Source organism: Jaculus jaculus, chromosome 16 (assembly GCF_020740685.1).
Source record: "Jaculus jaculus isolate mJacJac1 chromosome 16, mJacJac1.mat.Y.cur, whole genome shotgun sequence".
NCBI classification, from domain to species: Eukaryota; Metazoa; Chordata; class Mammalia; order Rodentia; family Dipodidae; genus Jaculus; species Jaculus jaculus.
Window position 1 is genome coordinate 32997293 of NC_059117.1, and position 18215 is coordinate 33015507.

The 18215-nt window shown below is 39.6% G+C and overlaps 1 protein-coding gene and 1 pseudogene across 4 annotated transcripts in view; both read right to left on the reverse strand.

The window, feature by feature from the left end:
* Macc1 (MET transcriptional regulator MACC1) overlaps window positions 1-18215 on the reverse strand; it is a 77284-nt gene that overhangs the window by 17332 nt on the left and 41737 nt on the right. For 3 of the 4 annotated variants that reach the window (XM_045135447.1, XM_004652658.2, XM_045135448.1), the window contains exons 2-3: window positions 5015-5137; window positions 1410-3448 (exon numbers count right to left, since the gene is read on the reverse strand). In XM_045135447.1, coding sequence (XP_044991382.1) covers window positions 1410-3448; window positions 5015-5129 — 2154 coding nt within the window. In that variant the 5' untranslated portion in view covers window positions 5130-5137. The remainder of the gene's footprint in view (window positions 1-1409; window positions 3449-5014; window positions 5138-18215) is intronic. The other variant, XM_045135449.1, reaches the window with a different exon arrangement.
* LOC101610679 lies at window positions 6110-6504 on the reverse strand (annotated as a pseudogene).

The window sequence follows — 18215 nt, forward strand, 5'->3', positions numbered from 1 at the left end:
ACTGGTACTATCACAGATTCAATTACTCCTCTCTGACTTGTTTTCTGTTTCCATATTGAGTAAAACTTTACTCCTCTGAATGTACCTGACTACATAATCTCATCTCCTAAAATGCATCATCTTTCCTGGATATGATGCTATTTAAAACACATATCATCACACAAACACACCATGCCCTCCAATGCACTTGTACACATTCATAACTAGTTTTAGGAGGTATTCACCATCATTTAGGAAACGTTAGCCCTATTCATGATCATTTGTATTTCATATTTTTATATTTCTTATTTTATGTATTTATTTAAGAGAGGAAATGGAAAGAGAGAGATAATGGGTGTACCAGGGCCTTTAGCCACTGCAAACAAACTCCAGATGCATGTGCCACCTTGTGTGTCTGGTTTACGTAGATCCTGGGGAATCAAACAAGGGTCCTTAGACTTTGCAGGCGAGTGCCTTAACCACTAAGACATCTGTCCAGCCCCATATGGTCACATTTTAATCATCTTTAGAAATATTGTCTTGATTGTTTTTATTTCTATAATACTGGATTTCTATTTTAAAGCCAACTTTTTATAACTTTTCCATTGTGTGGACAAATGAGAATGAGAGTCCAATTCCAATGTGTGGATTAAAAAGAGAATTAGTGAGCTAGAGAGATGGCTTGGCAGTTAAGGCATTTGAGTATAAAGCCAAAGAATCCTGGTTCAATTCCCCAGGACCCACAAAAGCCAAAAGCACAAGGGGTGCATGCATTTGGAGTTTGTTTGCAATGGCTGGAGGCCCTGGCATGCCCATTTTCTCCCTCTCATTCTTTCTCTCTCTTTCCATCTTTCTCTCATAAATAAATAAATAAATATTTTTTAAAAAAATCAATCTCAATTCCCACTGAAAAAAAGAACAAGGAAGTTAAAAAAAGAAGAGAGTTAGTAATATCAATACTTAAGTTATGATGTATTGTATACAGAAGAACATTAAACTACTAAGGTCAAGGGACAATGTTGTGTGTTGAGGGGTGGAGGGGAGCACTCCTCAGAATTGAACCTTGAGCACTGGCCAGGGTATTATTATTTAAATTCTCTCTTCCTGACTTTCATGTTCTGAAGCTTCATACTATTTGAGGGCTGTCTAAAGTTGAAATGTCTCTTACATATTCTGGCCAGCACAACCAAACCTTTGATCCCTTTTAGAGATGATCCTTGGAGATCCATTTTCCAAGAAAAAAAAAAAAATCACATTTAAATCTAAAAATCTAAGTATCTAGTTATGTTGTCTTATAGGAAAAGTCTGTATTTGTTGTGAAACGGCATGCATGTATTTGAGATTACTATCTTATCTCTTAGGTTTGGATACAAATATTATGAAGTTAATAAATTGCTTGAAATAAATTACTGTGGTCAAGCACTACTCACCACAATCAGTTCATAAAGGAATTTCCTCGTGTTTCTCTCTGCGTGGCAGTCTTCCTTTAACTTCTTTACGACATAGGAAACCTTTTCTGATTCTTTGTCTGCTTGTGCCTGAGCAAAGTCTTCCTGTGCTAGCTGGGTGTAGCCCAGGACAGAAGCCAAAACTTTCCAGTCATGCACTTTTTCTGATACCAAGGTCAACACAACTGAGTATATATAAGTCAGTTTTTTAAAGGGCAAGGCAATTTGTTCGAGAAGATTCCTTGTTGACAAAGTACTATCAGACAGGGAAATCACTTGTTCTTTTGAAATTACCTTGACATTTCTGCAGTGCACCAGTCCAACCTTCCCACGGAGGACTCCCACGTGCCAGTCTTTCACTTTGGATTGGCCAATGGCTCTGACCTTCCCTTCTCCAAGAAGGGCTATTGTTTCTCCCTTGAAATATTCAAGTAAGTAGTCAATTTTGCTTTGTCTTAATACTGTCTTCAGGGTGACCCCATAGTGGGTGAAGTTGAATTTTTTATCTTGGAAAGTGGGGTACTTAACAAGCTGTGCTGGCAATGAACGAGACTCCTTCTCTTCTTTCTCCTGTAAATGCCCTGGGCGGTTTGAGAGTCTTCTTAGGTTTGGAGCTGGGTCAGGCGACGTGATGAAGAACTGTGCAACTGGTTTACCACCAGGAGGCCCCACCTGAATCCGGAAAACGAACAAGTGCATCTCTCCATGCTCAACTAAAGAAAATAAAACTTGTTGGTGAACGACTGCACCTGCTTTCAGCTGCTTTTCTTCAATTTCTTTCCTTTCTCCTTCCCCCTTTACTTCAAAATCAGGATCACATGAAAAAGTAGAAATATTTAAATCTTGTGGCTTGTCAAGTAAAAACGAGTGTCTCCCCCAGAGCTGAAATACAACTGGAGATATGTTTTTTCCACCCTTTCTAATCTCTGAGACTGTAAGCTTTCCTGGCAAATAGCTGTGTCCACAGACTGTGAAAACAGCAGTAAAACTTGGATGGATGTATTTGGGGCCATAAATCCCAATTGAAGTGGTTTTGTGGATATGATCCCAAATGGTGGCAGCTGGTGGCTGAATGGCTTTCACCTGTGCAGCGATCACTATATACATCACCTGGCTCAGATCTGTGAGCTTCACTTGGATGGTATCTTTGTAAATATAGCAGTTGTCTAACACATGAAAGGCTCCTTCTCTCTCCAGGCTGTACAAACACACTATTTCTGTCATGACTTGGCTGAAAGGATCTTTTCTCACTTCAGCCCCAATTTTCATCTCCAGCAGAATAGCTTCTGTTGTGTTAAGGTTGCTTAACATGATTTCCAACAGAGGGCTAACAGTGCAACAAAGATCATGGTTGAGCATTGGGGGAGGATCCAGAAAAGCTCTGAGGGATACCTCTTGAAATTCTCCCACAGCTACATGACCCTGGGGCACATGAACGGTGATATCTGATTGAGGTAACTGTACAGACCCTCCTTGGTGATTTAATTTACAAACTGTGATGGTCTCTGCCACTTGTGTTTGAGCCCATCCTGGACTCTGATTAATGGTATGCAAGTCCAGGCAAGAACGGGCCAGCTGACGTTGACTTAACCAAGCCATTTTATAGGCTTCTCGATCATTCTGAAGCCACTCCAAGTCTTGAATGAGGATCTGACCTGAGTCATGTCTGCTCTGACGAGTGTGTGTGGCATCATCTAAGATGTCCAGAAGTTCTGAGACACTTTTAGAACGTCCTGATTTCCTGGGGGAAGTTTGCTTCAGCAGCTGATGCACGTCAAGTTCGTCACCAGAGGAATCGAATGAACTTCCTGTATCTATTTCTCTTAAAAAAAGCAAAGGGTCTTCCTTTAGAATGGAAATGTTGTTTCTCTTGTGGTTATTTTTTAGCTGAGTTATGTCATCCAAAAATGGGTTCGAAGCAGAGAGTCCATTCCAGAATGGATTTTTAGCTGTGGTAGCACCATCACCACAAAGAGTGGATGGGTCTGGCCAAATGTGAGGTGAACCTGGGCTTTGGCAATCTTGTCATTTAAAAAAAGCAAAACAAAGACAGAAAAAAATGAGATGCATTCTCAGCATAATGAAGATTCATGATTTTCCAGAGCTTAAATTCAAGGATTACTTTTCATTTTGATTTTTATCTCCAGACTACTACCTATATAAACTTTATGCTAAATTATACCAATTAGTACATAATGACAAAGGAAATTTTCTTCCAGCCTATTCTGACTATAGGTACATTAATTTTATATGATGACATCCAGATTTATAAATGAAACAAATGCTGAATATTTTGGATATTAATATATAAAATATATTAATAATATACTCAACATATTTCCTTAGACTGGCATATACATATGCCTTATTGTTTTATGTTTCATTTTCTCCAAATGAATACTTCTGAACAAACTTAATAATTATCCAGACTTTTATAAACATGAAATTGTTAGTCTTATATCAAAAGTATTAATTTGATGGTATTTTTGCAAAAAGTCTTCCAAGTAAAAGATACAATTAATCTCTTACATTGTTTTTTGATAACGCTGTATTGATTAATCTTTTTTATTTGTTTATTTATTTTTTAGTGGTAGGGTCTTGCTCTGGCCTGAAATTCATTGTGTAGTCTCAGGGTTGCCTCAAACTCACCGTGATCCTCCTACCTCTGCCTCCCGAGTGAGTGCTGGGATTAAAGGCGTGTGCTACCATGCCTGGTTTATATTGATTCATCTTGATGACATTGAATTTATGTATGTGTGAAAAAATGGAAAAATAGACTATCTTTGGATTTACTTGGGCCAGTTGCAGGAATTCATTGAAATTTTATGAGCTTTTGGAATGCATTTGAAGAGTTAGTAATGCATGAAAAAGTTCTTATTTCTAATATGAGAATTCTCTGCATCCCATAAGACTAAAGTTATGCTGTTATATTTAGAGCAACTCATGCTTGGCTGTTTCACAGAAATGACCAGCAATGACCTGAGGCTTTGTAAACTCAAACTACTTTAGAGACAATGAAAGCCACAGCAGGAAACCAAGTTTTCAGAAGTTCTCTAGAAAGAACTCATGGAAGCTGCCATACTATTTTTTCCTCTCTAATGTTTTATAACTGTTGCCTTGATTTAAATCAACTATAAGAGTTTTTATTTAAAAAAATAACATAAATTTTAAACTAATCAATATTTGTAATGATACTAATACTAATTTTCATGAGTATTGACATTCCTCTTTTTTCCATACATTTTTGCAGCCCAGTTACCCCAAAGCTATCTTTTTCTCTGAGCATGTGTTTGACTGTTTTCTGTACCATTAGGATGCATTAGGTTGCTTTAGCATTCAGAGATCTTTTATCTCCAAGTTTATTATATTTAGATCATACATTTCTCATTTATTGATGAATTTGTGCATCTTTATAATATTTTGTGTAATCTATTAATTTGCTTTTAAAATACTGATAGTCACTCTATGATAATGTTAAGATTTTATAATATTTAAAAATTTTTCTGTAGAACTTTAAAAGCAAACCTTCAGCATTTGTAGGTGACGGATTTGATTTTTTTACTTGGAAACATTGCGGTACTATATACCTTTAAGGATGCAGTTTTTTGAAAGTTTTAGTTCTTCCATGTCAACCAAATTTCCTTCAGATCTGCTCCGTGCTGTACCTTTTGGCAAAAGATGGGCTCTTTCACGGATTAGCATTTTGCCACCTACAATGAGAATAGATAGGTGTTTTTTCTTTTAAATACATTAGCAAGGAAACTAAAATTGCTCATATGCATTTTAATAGAACTTTAAATTTAAAGCTGCTTCTATGAATACTATACAGAGGTCCTCTTCTTCTGGTGGATGCTGGAGTAGATATCTTCAAACATGCATTAATAATCCACTGAAATATATTGATTCTACATTAATACCTACAAGTATCCTTGAAATGAAAAAAAATCATTATTACATACAACATGCATTTCGAAGCATATTTGTTTGCTTGTTTGTTGAGGGAGTGTTCCACTCTAACCCAGGCTGACCTAGATTTCACTATGTAGTCTTAGGATGGCCTTGAACTCACAGCAATCCTCCTACGTTTGCCTCTGGAGTGCAGGGATTAAAGACGTGTGCCACCATGTTGGTGCATGTTGTTTTGAAACGTGTTTTTGTGTTTGTCAGTTTTTAAGCTAGCTACATTTTTGGAAAAAAAATAAGTGTCAAGTATGAAAGATAAACCATAAAAAGAGCACAGTATTGTTCACTGCCTATTACATCATTGCCATGCTTCCAAAGAGTAGATTTCTTCTTTTAAGAAAAATGTGGCTTTAGTGTATCATGAGGCATTTGAAACAAATCAATATCTGGGTAGTGAGGCAGTTGCTTTCTCCTTCATTTTTTTTTTTTTTTTTTTTTTTTTGGTTACTAGATAACTTGTCAGTAGATTAAAAAAAGAAAGAAAGAAAATGACAATCTTGCATTACTTAAGCCATTTCAACGCATGTGCTGGTGCAACACAAGCTTTTCTGGTCGGATGCAGCTCGTCTAGCATACTAACATCAAAACCTCAGTGACAAGAGTGCCCTGGACCCACTCCTACTCATTTGAGTATGAAATCTGGAGCATCTGGAGGAGTGTGATAGTATTGGGAAGGGGAGGGAGGAGAAAGCAGCTTGAGTAACTGGCCAAGAAGCGGGTCAGCTGTAGTTGTGCAGGGCAAGCCCACCCATGTCATTGGTGTGAACCCAAGCATCATGGATATTCTTTATTAGGAACATCTGATGGAAAGCCATGATGGGATCTTCATCAGCCTTGAGCTGACCCACAACCATGCTGAGGATGCAGCTATCTGATGTGGGCTGATGGTCCTGTACTGTGACACTATGCCAAATTTTCTGGAACAGAAGGCTAGACAACTTTTCCACAATGGCAGCTTTCCCCTGGAACTGCTGTCCTTCCCACATAAGGCATGTTGTATACACACACACACACACATAGTTGGGCCTAGTTGGGTTCTGTCATAATCTAATAGCTAGTAGTAATGCTGAATGAAACCTGACCCAATATGCTCCTAAATTGGCTCGTCTCCCATCCTGGAACATCACCCGGCCTCGCTGAGACCCACGGGGCTGACACCATGGTAGCAGTGGGGACAACCCAGCAAAAGCAAAGAGTAGATTTCTTCAGCAAGATACCCACGCATGCATGTTCACACCATCCCCACACGAATATGAGCCATAAAAACTGAGTAAAATCTAAGATATAAAAAGATGTAATAAAAAATATAAAATCATAGATCACCTCCCCAAAATACACAAAAATGTATCGAAGACTCAACAAAATAAATGCCAAAAAATGCCAATATTATAAAATATTTCTGAAGAATAATCAACATAAGCTTTCCTTAAAAAAGGAGAGAGGCACCAGGGATAGATGGCTAGATGGCGTAGGCCCGTAATCTCAGCTACTTAAGAATCCAGGGCAGTAACATTACAAGGCCAAAGCTACCAAGTGAATTCAAAGCTAGTCTGGAAATCTGGCAAAATGGTGAGATCTTGTCTCCAAAAAAAAAAAAAAATGAAGAGGGCCAGGAATACTGTTTGTTGGTACAGCACTTATTTAGCAAGCACAATGCACTATGTTGAATCCATTATATCCCATAAAAGGGGAACACAGATGGCTCCTGCAAATACTAAAACATGCTCAGCTTCATTGGTACATGCAAAATGAAACCACATGAAACCCAATTACTGCATGATAAATTTATAGGAAATTTTAGAGTTAAAACAATTTTTTAAGTCAAGCAACACCAATCATTAAAAAAAAAAAAAAGGAAAGTGACAGAAAAGGAAATCCTTTATGGTAGAAGTGAAAGTGCAAACATCTCTCACCATTTGAAAATACCCTCAGCATCATTGTGGGAAGATGCTTATATTATAGCCTTTCGAACACAGCAATTCCAACTCACTCATTTGTTCCAGTAAGCTTTGAATATGTGGGTCTAAGGAGATATATACATGCCTGTTCATTATATAGTGGAGTATTATTCAACTGTGAAAGCAGATGAATTACAGTTAAAAATATCAGCACTTATGAAAAGGATCCACATTTGCTGAGACTGCACTCTTGTTTATATATGGTTGCTCAGCTCCATGAAAGCAATTAAAATCAATACTTGAAATCTAATTTTTCAGGGTGAAAAATAAGTCTCAGAAATAAAACATAACTAACTCACCAAGTCAACTAGCCAACAACTGATACACAAAAGTTCTCATTGACACACAACCCATAACTCAGCCTGGGTCTGAGACTCCCAGATTCCCAGTGGTAGTTTCTAAGTGTCCCACCTGTCAGTTTACATTTTCACCAGTGCTATCTTTCTGCCTTTCCTCTTGTTCCTTTTCTTGTGTTCATTATGCTCCCTTCACCTTGAAATTTCATTTTGTCATGCACCTCTTTTTCAATTTTTAACATTAAAAAATAAAAAAAACTTTATTGTAAGCCAGGAATAAAAGTTCATTGTAAGCCACTGCTCATGACTGTAATGTTAGCATTTGAGAGGCTGGGGCAAGAGGGTTTCTATGAGTTCAAGACCACTCTAAAGTATATAGTAAGTTCCAGGTCAGCCTGGGGGTACTGCTAAGACCTGGATCAAAAAAGAAAAAAAAAATTATTTTTGAGGAAATCAGTAGGCTTTTCTGGTGTCTTAAGGATGAAAGAAAAGAGGAATAATAAGAAAAAGTTTTAAAAGAAAAGGAAAATAGGAAAGAATAAAAAGAATGTGCAAGTGTCAAAACACATAGTATGTCATACTTAAAAATCAAATGATTTTAACAATACTTACCTCTGATGGGGGAAACTGTGCAGAAAGATTGAGTGGCATACCGAATTCTGCAAGCTGCAAGCTACACTGAGACCTCAAGCTTCTTGAGAGTTCTTTAACAATTCTGTGGTTGGATTTTACTAAATACAATGTCCAAACTTGAAAGTCCTTACCACAGCACTGGTTCTCCTGCTGTTAGATAAGACTCTAGCACTTCATCAAAAGGTAGATAACTCAAATAACTTAATTTGAGTTTGAGAAAAACAAATGTATAAAAGGTAGAGTATTTTCAAAAGCATTATAAAGGACTTGTTTAATGGAAAAGGAATTCAGCATTCTACCTAAACTGATTTTTTTTTTTTTTTTTAATGAGGAAAAGAGAAACAGTGAGCAACTCATACCCAGGATTCCCTTGAATTGATTAACCCTTGATTGAAAATATCCAGTGAAAAGAAATTAGAAGTCCTTAATAATTTGAAAAGCAGCAATGGTATCTTCCACAGTCTCACTGCTGGAGGATCATGACCTCCTCCCTCCTCGGGAGAAAAGACATAGGGTCATTGGCTGTATTCTTCATGGAGTCACCCTGCCACCACTGTCTTTTACTGTTCTCAGGCCACCTGCAGTGTCTAATCAAACACAGCCTGCTGAGCCCTCCCTAGTGTTTCTGCTCCGGAGAGACTAGGGTTGTGGTCAAGAATTTGTATATTTTTCAAAGTTGTGAGCGATGCTGTTTCTGTGGGAGGCTCATGTTGAGAATCACATTCTGAAAACCACTGTGGTTTCCCAACTGGTTTCCCTGGCTACTCCCACTGCCTCCTACAAATCTTCCTTCTCCTAATCTTCCTGTGACACACACACACACACACACACACACACACACACACATTCATCATCATCATCATCATAGACCTTATATCTGGGTGTGTGTGTGCATGTGCAAGTGTGCGTGGACACAGGGAGGGTATGAGGAACACAGTCTGGATTGTGGGCTGGAGGGCAGGTCTTGTTTGTGTAGGTATGCAAAGCACTGGTTAATTTATTGCCCCGCCTCTTCTTCCAAATTTACTCAGTGACAATTGCTGTCCAAACCCTATTTGTTTCCAAACTTTGTCTTGAGGAGGATGAATCAGTCTTTTCTGGAATGAGTGAGTGAGAAAAAAGCCATCTGCTCTCCATTTCACTATAGACCCAGATTTTCTTTTGTGCCTTTTATTGACTCTGATTTTTGTATGGATCAATATTTTTTTTTCATTAAAGAACCAAAAACTAAGGTTTTTATTTCTCCATCAGTTATTTTGCTAGGAATATTAAAGTTGTACACTTAGACCTAAAGTAACTGGGTAAATTGACCAAGTATATAAGTTAAAAGCTCTCGTAAGATGTTTTGAGAAAAGAGTATGATGAGACATGTGGTATTTGGTAAGAATAACTAGAAAACAAAACAGTAAAAGAGTTACTTTATTTAAAATTTGTCATTCTATTCTCCCAGTGCTGAGGATGGAGCCTAGCGCTTTGCACATGCTAGGCAAGTGGCGCTGCCCCTCAGCAGTAGCCAGCCCTTTGAAATGGTAATAATGGTCTTTAGTGTAAAGCCCTTCTGTAGACAACAGCATGCCCAGTATATATATTTTTTTCCAATTAGTTTTTTGAGTATTTCAGGCCTCTATGATTTCCAGGAACCTGTGCTTTGTTTAATTTTTGCGATATTAAAACATGCCCATGCCAGCTATAACTCTTATTGGTGACAGCAAATATTAAAATGTCAAAATCAACTGTTGGATTAAAGGAGTTTACCTGCACTTCCAGATGTTAAAACTGCCCGAATCGTATCACCTTGTCTGGCAGACACACGTGGTGTGCGAGGTCTGACTAGCCCATAAAGCAGTCACAGTCCGTGGTGGTTCTCACTCTGCCTATTACTGGACTATCACGGTCTATATGTGGCCTAGTTGGAAAGTGGAGTCCTGTGTTTTATAATATGCATATAATATGCATATAGCGTTTGTTACCTCTAGTAGCCTAACCGACACCTAATAGACCTGACAACCTGACAGGACAAATTTTGGCAATCACTCTTCCCTCAGGAAAATGACTTTAGATGATTCTTCTGGAAGGGCTGTAGCCTGTTGCACCAGGTGGTCTGATTAATGCACAGTAATTTCTATTATGCCTCTAGCCATGGTAGCTCAAAATGTTTCATTAATACATCATCTTGTGAGGATCACCATGTTGAGATGTCCATCACTTGTTCATGTTTTATTAAGCTGCCTTCACTTGCAGAACTGACGCTCAGGAAAATTATATTTATTCTACAATATAGAACCATATTTTGGTGAGGATAAATCAGGAACTGAGAAGCAGTGCATCAGGTCTACTGTGTGTTCAGCTTAATGATGTCACCATGGAATATCTCTGAAAACTTCAATTTGGAAGGAAACGTCTAAGATTATTTTTGAAAAAAAAATGCACATGTGAAATACATCAGGCCTAGAAGTTATGTCTTAGAAAGATCATAAACACTGGTAGTTTTGAGAGCTTGCTTTATTCTTGGTGCCCTGCATGGAAGTTCACATTCACTGCTTGTGACTACTCTGTCATTATTCAGAGACTACCTGCCCAAGAGTATCAAGCTACCAGGTGACTTATTCAACATTACACTGCCCACCTATGAGTCATAATCTTCCATAGGAAGGGAAATGAGAGACTATATCTCAGGTTTGTTGTTAGAAAACTGCCTCAATCTTGATCTCAAAAGATGCTATGTTCTTGGCCGGAGAGATGGCTTAATGGTTAAGGTGCTTGCCTGTGAAGCCTAAGGACTCAGGTTTAATTCTCCAGTACCCATGTAAGCCAGATGGTCAAGGTGGTACATGCATCTGGAGTTAGTTTGCAGTGGATAGAGGCCCTGGTATGCCCATTGTTTGTTTTTTCTCTCTCTCTCCTTCTTCTTCTCTTTCTCCCTCTCTCCATCTGCCTCTCTTCCTCAAATAAGTAAATATTTTTTTTAATTTTTATTAACATTTTCCATGATTATAAAATATATCCCATGGTAATTCCCTCCCTCCCCACCCCCACACTCTCCCATTTGAAATTCCATTCTCCATCATATTACCTCCCCATTACAATCATTATAATTACATATATACAATATCAACCTATTAAGTATCCTCCTCCCTTCCTTTCTCTTCCCTTTATGTCTCCTTTTTAACTTACTAGCCTCTGCTACTAAGTATTTTCATTCTCACGCAGAAGCCCAATCATCTGTAGCTAGGGTCCACATATGAGAGAGAACATGTGGCGCTTGGCTTTCTGGGCCTGGGTTACCTCACTTAGTATAATCCTTTCCAAATCCATCCATTTTTCTGCAAATTTCATAACTTCATTTTTCTTTACCGCTGAGTAGAACTCCATTGTATAAATGTGCCACAGATGATATAAATCCACCTAAACGTAAATATTTTTTTTTAAAAGATGCTGTGTTTCCAGGGTCATCTTCATGAGCCTATGACCTGAACAGTAACATAAGACTCTAACCTCAGAAGGGCCCTGCGCTTGCTGTGACAATCTGCTGAAATACTTGAAAATATTTTGGACAAGGTCTCCATCACTGTGATAAAGCAACATGAAGGGAAGGAAGATTTATCTTGGATCCTGGTTTCACAGGCTTCCATCCACAGTCCACTGGCTCCATGCCTTTTAGTCCCATCGTGTGTCAGTGGGAGGGCACTGTGAGGAACAGCTGCTCACCTCTGGGCAGCCAAGAAGGAGTGAGCGATGGGAAGGAACTCCCTTAAGGCAAGCTATACCTATCCAAGGTACACCCTCCTGACTTACTTCCTCCAGATATTCTCACCTAAACATGTAGTCATCAGTGGGTTAGTGCAGTGGTGATGCAGAGCTCTCATGATCCAACCAGTTTCCAAAAGCCCATGGGATGGTAACCAAACAGTTCACACATGACCCTTTTTTGGGGGGAAGGCTTTTTATGTTCAAACCATAACAGGCTCACATATTTTCATTTTGCACCAAACACTGCTGATTATGTAGTTATCTAGTTCACAAAGTTGGCAGTATTTTTATTTCAGAATCAGAGAAACAGCTGAAATTACAGGTGACAGTGAACAAAAGGGAAAAAATAGCAATAGTTTGAATGAAAAAAAAAAAAAGCTTTTCCTATGAAACCGAGGTACAAAATTAAAAACAAACAAAAAAGCTAATTGAGTCACCTGAGTTCAAGACCCTCATTGGCAGGTATGGACATAAAACTGTTCCTGCTTCACTCTAGGGTCCATAAGAAATAAAAGGGTGGCTAGAGAAATGGCTTCATGGTTAAAGACACTTGATTTCAAAGCCTAATGGTCCAAATTCAATTCCCCAGGAAGCACATAAAGCCAGAAACAGAAAGTGGCACTACATCTGGAGTTTTTTTTGCATCAGCAAGAGGCCCTAGCATCCCATTCTCTCTCTCTCTTTACCAATAAATAAGTAGAGGTATTTTAAAAAGAAAGTAGGAGTGTATTAGAATAATTCTACTCACTTATGTGATGTCCACAAGAGACTACGGTATTAGATTCTTTTTAACTCTAAAGCTATATAATGGCAAAACTAATAATAACTTAGAGCTTAATACTTTGAGATGAAAATGGCAAAAGGTTTAATTAAGCATAGCATTCAATGAGAGGCAGCAGCGGTCTTGAACTCTGCACTCTGCCACCATCCCACCGCCTCCCAGTCAAGGGTTCCTTTGGATAGGATAGCCGGAATCAACTTTGCTGGCAAGGGCATGCTGCTTATTTTGACCTTATCCCTTGCTTACACCTTGCCTTCAATAAGCAAAGCAAAGCTCTGTGTCAACTCTTGAGAAATGTGGAGATTCTGCGAATATATTTCAGTGTTAGAACATTTGTCTGACATGTACAAGGCCTGTTACAGTCCAGTTCGCATTGCTGGTAGAAATCATCCAACTAAGAGCAGCTTCTGGGAAAAAGAGATTTATTTTGGTTTACAGGCTTGAGGGGACTCCACGATGGCAGGGGAAAATGATGGCCTGAGCAGAGGGTAGACATCACCCCCTGGCCAATAGAAGGTGGACCACAGCAACAGGAGGGTGTGCCAAACACTGGCATGGGGAAACTGGCTATAAAGCCCATAAGCCCGCCCCCAACAATACACTCTCTCCAGGAGGCATTAATTCCCAAATATCCACCAGCTGGGAACCTAGCATTCAGAACACCTAAGTTTATGGGGGACACCTGAATCAAACCACCACATTCCGCCCCTGGCTCCCATAAACTGATATCCATACATGATGTAAAATACAATGCATTCAGTCTGACTTTAAAAGTCTCCATAGTTTTTATCAATCCCAATGATGTTCATACATCCCCATAGTTCAAGATCTTCTAACTGAGCCATAATACCAAAAAATAACCTCAAAAAACCCATAATGACACAGAATAAATATTCACACTGCAAAAGATGGCATTGGGCATAGCAAAGAAACATTCAACCAATACAAGATTTAAAACAACCAGGGCAAATATCAAACTCTGTAGCTTCAAGCCCAGCAACTCTAGCCAGTGACAAATCTTCAAGTATGATAATTCTAACCAGCAACAAGTCTCTGGCATACCAACTCCGCCCCTCCAGGTAGGCTACTCACAGTCCTGGAAAACTTCATCGGGGCCGGCAGCTCCTCAGCAGCCATCTCATGGTCCCGGCATCTCCACTGGGTCTCCACTGCAATCCACGGTTCATCTTCATGGCCCCATGGGGTCTCTATGCAGGCAACCAGCAAACCCGCTTCACACTGCCCATGGCCATTTCCAAAACACAAGACCGAGTTGCAAACTCAATGACCCTCTTTCCAGCATTTCTTATATCCATGATACCAGGTAGGTGCCAATTTGTTAATCCAGGGGGGAATAAAGCAGACTTTGAAAAACAGGACACTCCTTGAGCACCCAGACCCCTTCCAAAGAGCTGACATTCTTCCTGTTGCCCCAGGGCAGGTCAGCTAGCCCAGTCTCAAAGGTTGTTATCTCTCAGTTGCAGCTGAACGGGCAGCAGTTCACCCAAAGATTTTTCTTTCTGTGCCATATCCCTCTGCACACACCAGTTCATTTCTATGCTAAGCAACCCTGCACAACTTCTCAGGACATGGGCACAAGAGCAAGCTTCTCACACAAACTACTAGCCCAGTCCAGGCACAGCTCTTTCTCACCCTCATAAGCCAAACCTCACAGTCCATAGTTCTTGCTGCATTCAGGTCTTAGAGCTCAGACCAGAATAGTCCATTAAGCTGTACTTACAGCACTGCAAGGCATCTCTTAGGCCAACGTTTCAACTCCTTCCACTTTCCTCTTGAAAATCAGCTGAAGCCACATAGTCAGGTGTCTAGCAGCAACCCCACTTCTGGTACCACTTTACTGTTACAGTCCGGTTCGCATTGCTGGTAGAAATCACCCAACTAAGAGCAGCTTCTGGGAAAAAGAGATTTATTTTGGTTTACAGGCTTGAGGGGAAGCTCCACGATGGCAGGGGAAAACGATGGCCTGAGCAGAGGGTGGACATCACCCCCTGGCCAATAGAAGGTGGACCACAGCAACAGGAGGGTGTGCCAAACACTGGCATGGGGAAACTGGCTATAAAGCCCATAAGCCTGCCCCCAACAATACACTCCCTCCAGGAGGCATTAATTCCCAAATATCCATCAGCTGGGAACCTAGCATTCAGAACACCTAAGTTTATGGGGGACACCTGAATCAAACCACCACAAGGCCCTAGGTTTAATTCCTAGCACTCACTGCAAAAAAATAATAATAATAATTAATTAATTGACCAATACATAAAGAAAGCACAAGACATCTCTGGAAAGTTCAGGTTACAGGTCCTGAAGAAAGAAGTAAGTAAGAAAGTTTTCCAGATAACTACTCATTGTACAGAAGCACTATTCCCACATTAACCAAAGCATATAATCCATTGCCAATGGATGTACCTTTTAAATTTCAATTCCTTACAAGTAGGTTCATTTTACATGTGCTCAAATCCATATTATCTACCACATGCCTTCTTACCTATATAAAACCACACCCCCCTGGGTTTGGAAAGAATTTGAGAATACTTACAAATATTAGAATAACAAAAGTTTAAATAAGTAGATGTTCAGTATTCTTCAGTAAAAAGTGAAAAACAAAGCAAGTAAGTCAATAAATTAAGGGTGGCATTTACAGGAAGTTGGTATGAAGATCAAAATCAAAATATTTTCACAAACATTATCCTGCAAATTCCAGTTTACTTACTTGTAGTGCGTCACAAATTTGACTCTCTACTTCATAAAAGTGACCACAGTTAGGAAACACTATTATTTCCAGGTTTTAAAAAATATTCTATTTATTTATTATAGAGAGAGAAAAAAAAAAAAAAACAGAGAAAGATACACAAACTCCACCTGGTGGCTCTTGCTTACGTGGGTACTGGGGAATTCAACCTCGGTCCTCAGGCTTTGCAGGCAAGTATCTTAACCACTAAGCAATCTCTCCAGGCCCCTATTTCCAGTTTTTGTGGTGGCCCTGTGTTACCAGTAAGCTGGGCATAAGCATAGAATTACCCACAATGATGAGGAGCAAAGCACAGTGTGCATCGAGTGGGAAGATCGTCTCCCGCCCCACCTTTCATGGTGCGTTCAACAGTTTCACAGACCTGTCTTGATGGGAGGCATGTCATCTCATCCAGCTAGGCGGCTATCTGGCCCCTGTCCTCTCATAAGACCACATTTCAAGTGATTCCAAAAGGAGAGAAGAGACCAACTACGTATCTAGTGGAACCTACCAGACTTAGTTCTTCTCCTTCCAGAGCAGCTTTCTCTAAGCAAACTGAGGAGTCACATTCTCCTGCACAATTCAGACAAGGAATTAACAAGGAGCCCAAGCAGAGCAGTCCACTCCCAAATACTGTGCTGGGACATGGCCTGCAATTTTTCACAGCCACCGAGCAAGGTTTAATACTTTCTTTATGGAACATACTTGATGAATATGTTATCAAATTCCCATTGCCACCATAAAAATATTCCCAGTGGTAATCTCTCAACATTAACTTTAATCAGTGGATGTTCCCGAGAAACTTTTGGAAATAAATTAGCTGCAAAACCTGTTCATGCCAGCTGAGCAGAGCCTAATTGTTACATGAGCTGTCAGGTATGACTTTGTTATGTAATGGTTGATCCCAACTATTCTTCCCCTGCACCCTTCTATGCAAGAGAAGTTTTCTGGGTTGTGTTTTTCTGAAAGCACAAAGATCGGCTCCTCATTCAGAAGGGACCAGACAAGAAGTGGATTTACAGAGTGACTAATGAAGCGAACCTGCAGGGCCCCAGGTTTCCAAGGAACTGAGCCTGCGCCAGTGTTTGTTTTCTTGCATTCTTCACCCTCTGCAAAGCACCACAATTTCAAAGAATGCTTGACATAAATCATGAGCTCTTGCTGGCCGTCCCTGACCCATAAAGTTTTTGTTTTTCTGCTTTTCTTATACACAAATGCCCTTTGGAAAAGCACAAAGACTTTGGAGTCAGAATTCTCTTGTTTCAGATCTTTATAAACTTTGGATAGTTAGTAAACATTTCTAGGATGTGGTTTGTCATCTGCAAAAAGTAAAATATTGATTCATTATTTGTAATAATTCCACAGTCCTTGTCATTCTGCCATAAGGATCAAATAAAATTCTATACAAAAATGACGTGGTGGTGCCCGCCTGTAATCCCAGCACTAGGGATGCAGAGGTAGGAGGATCACCATAAATTCGAGGCCACCCTAAGAAGAAAGAGTGAATTCTAGGTCAGCCTGGGCTAGAGTGGGACCCTACATCAACAACCACCCCCCCAAAAAAAATGACATGGAAAGGCTGGAGAGATTGCTCAGTGGTTAAGGCACTTGGTTGCCAAGTCTAATGACTTGGCTTCAATTCCCAAGTACCCACAAAAGGCCAGGCACACAAATTGGCTCATGCATCTGGTGTTTGTTTGCAGTAGCTAGAGACCCTTCCATGCCCTTTCTCCTCCCGCTCTTTCTCCTATCTCTATCTCCTGGCTTGCAACTAAATAAATAAATGAATAGAATGCTTAATTTTAAAAAATGACATGAAAGAGGTTCCTTGTACCCTTTGATCCTTCTCTCAGTATGATTCAGAGACAAAGTTGAGAAATATATTGGCCAATTAGTCCACTCCATAGATTTCTCTTCGTGCAAATAGCTTAAAATCCAGCCTACCCTTTTCCCTCCTTAAGGAACTAAAGTAATTGTGAAACTAGATGTGCCTTGGACCTATATACTCTTTTTCTCAGTCAAAGAAGGTCAGATGCACAAGGTGGTACATGTGTCTAGAGTTCATTTGCAGCAGCTGGAGGCTCTGGTGCACCAATTCTATTTCTCTCTCCCCCTCCTCTTCCTCTCTCTCAAATAAATAAAAATAAATAATATAGTCAACTTATTTAAAAAAATTTATATCTATTGCCATTACTTCTGTCAAAAAAAAGAAGGTTGGGGCTGGAGAGATGGCGTAGCGGTTAAACGCTTGCCTGTGAAGCCTAAGGACCCCGGTTCGAGGCTCGGATCCCCAGGTCCCACGTTAGCCAGATGCACAAGGGGGCGCACGCGTCTGGAGTTCGTTTGTAGAGGCTGGAAGCCCTGGCGCGCCCATTCTCTCTCTGTCCCTCTATCTGTCCTTCTCTCTGTGTCTGTCACTCTCAAATAAATAAATAAAAATTTAAAAAAAAAAAGAAGAAGGCTGGACTTATGATCACATAAGCATATGTAGTGGAATGCAGCAGAAATAAACTTGTCTTTCTAATGAACACATGCAACTTTGAAGTAGCATTTGGAAATGGAGTCACTGGGTACACAAAGGAGAGATAAAATACATATGTTAAAAAGTTGTTACGAAGGTATATAAATTATGTCCTAACACTTTTAAGTAAAAATTAG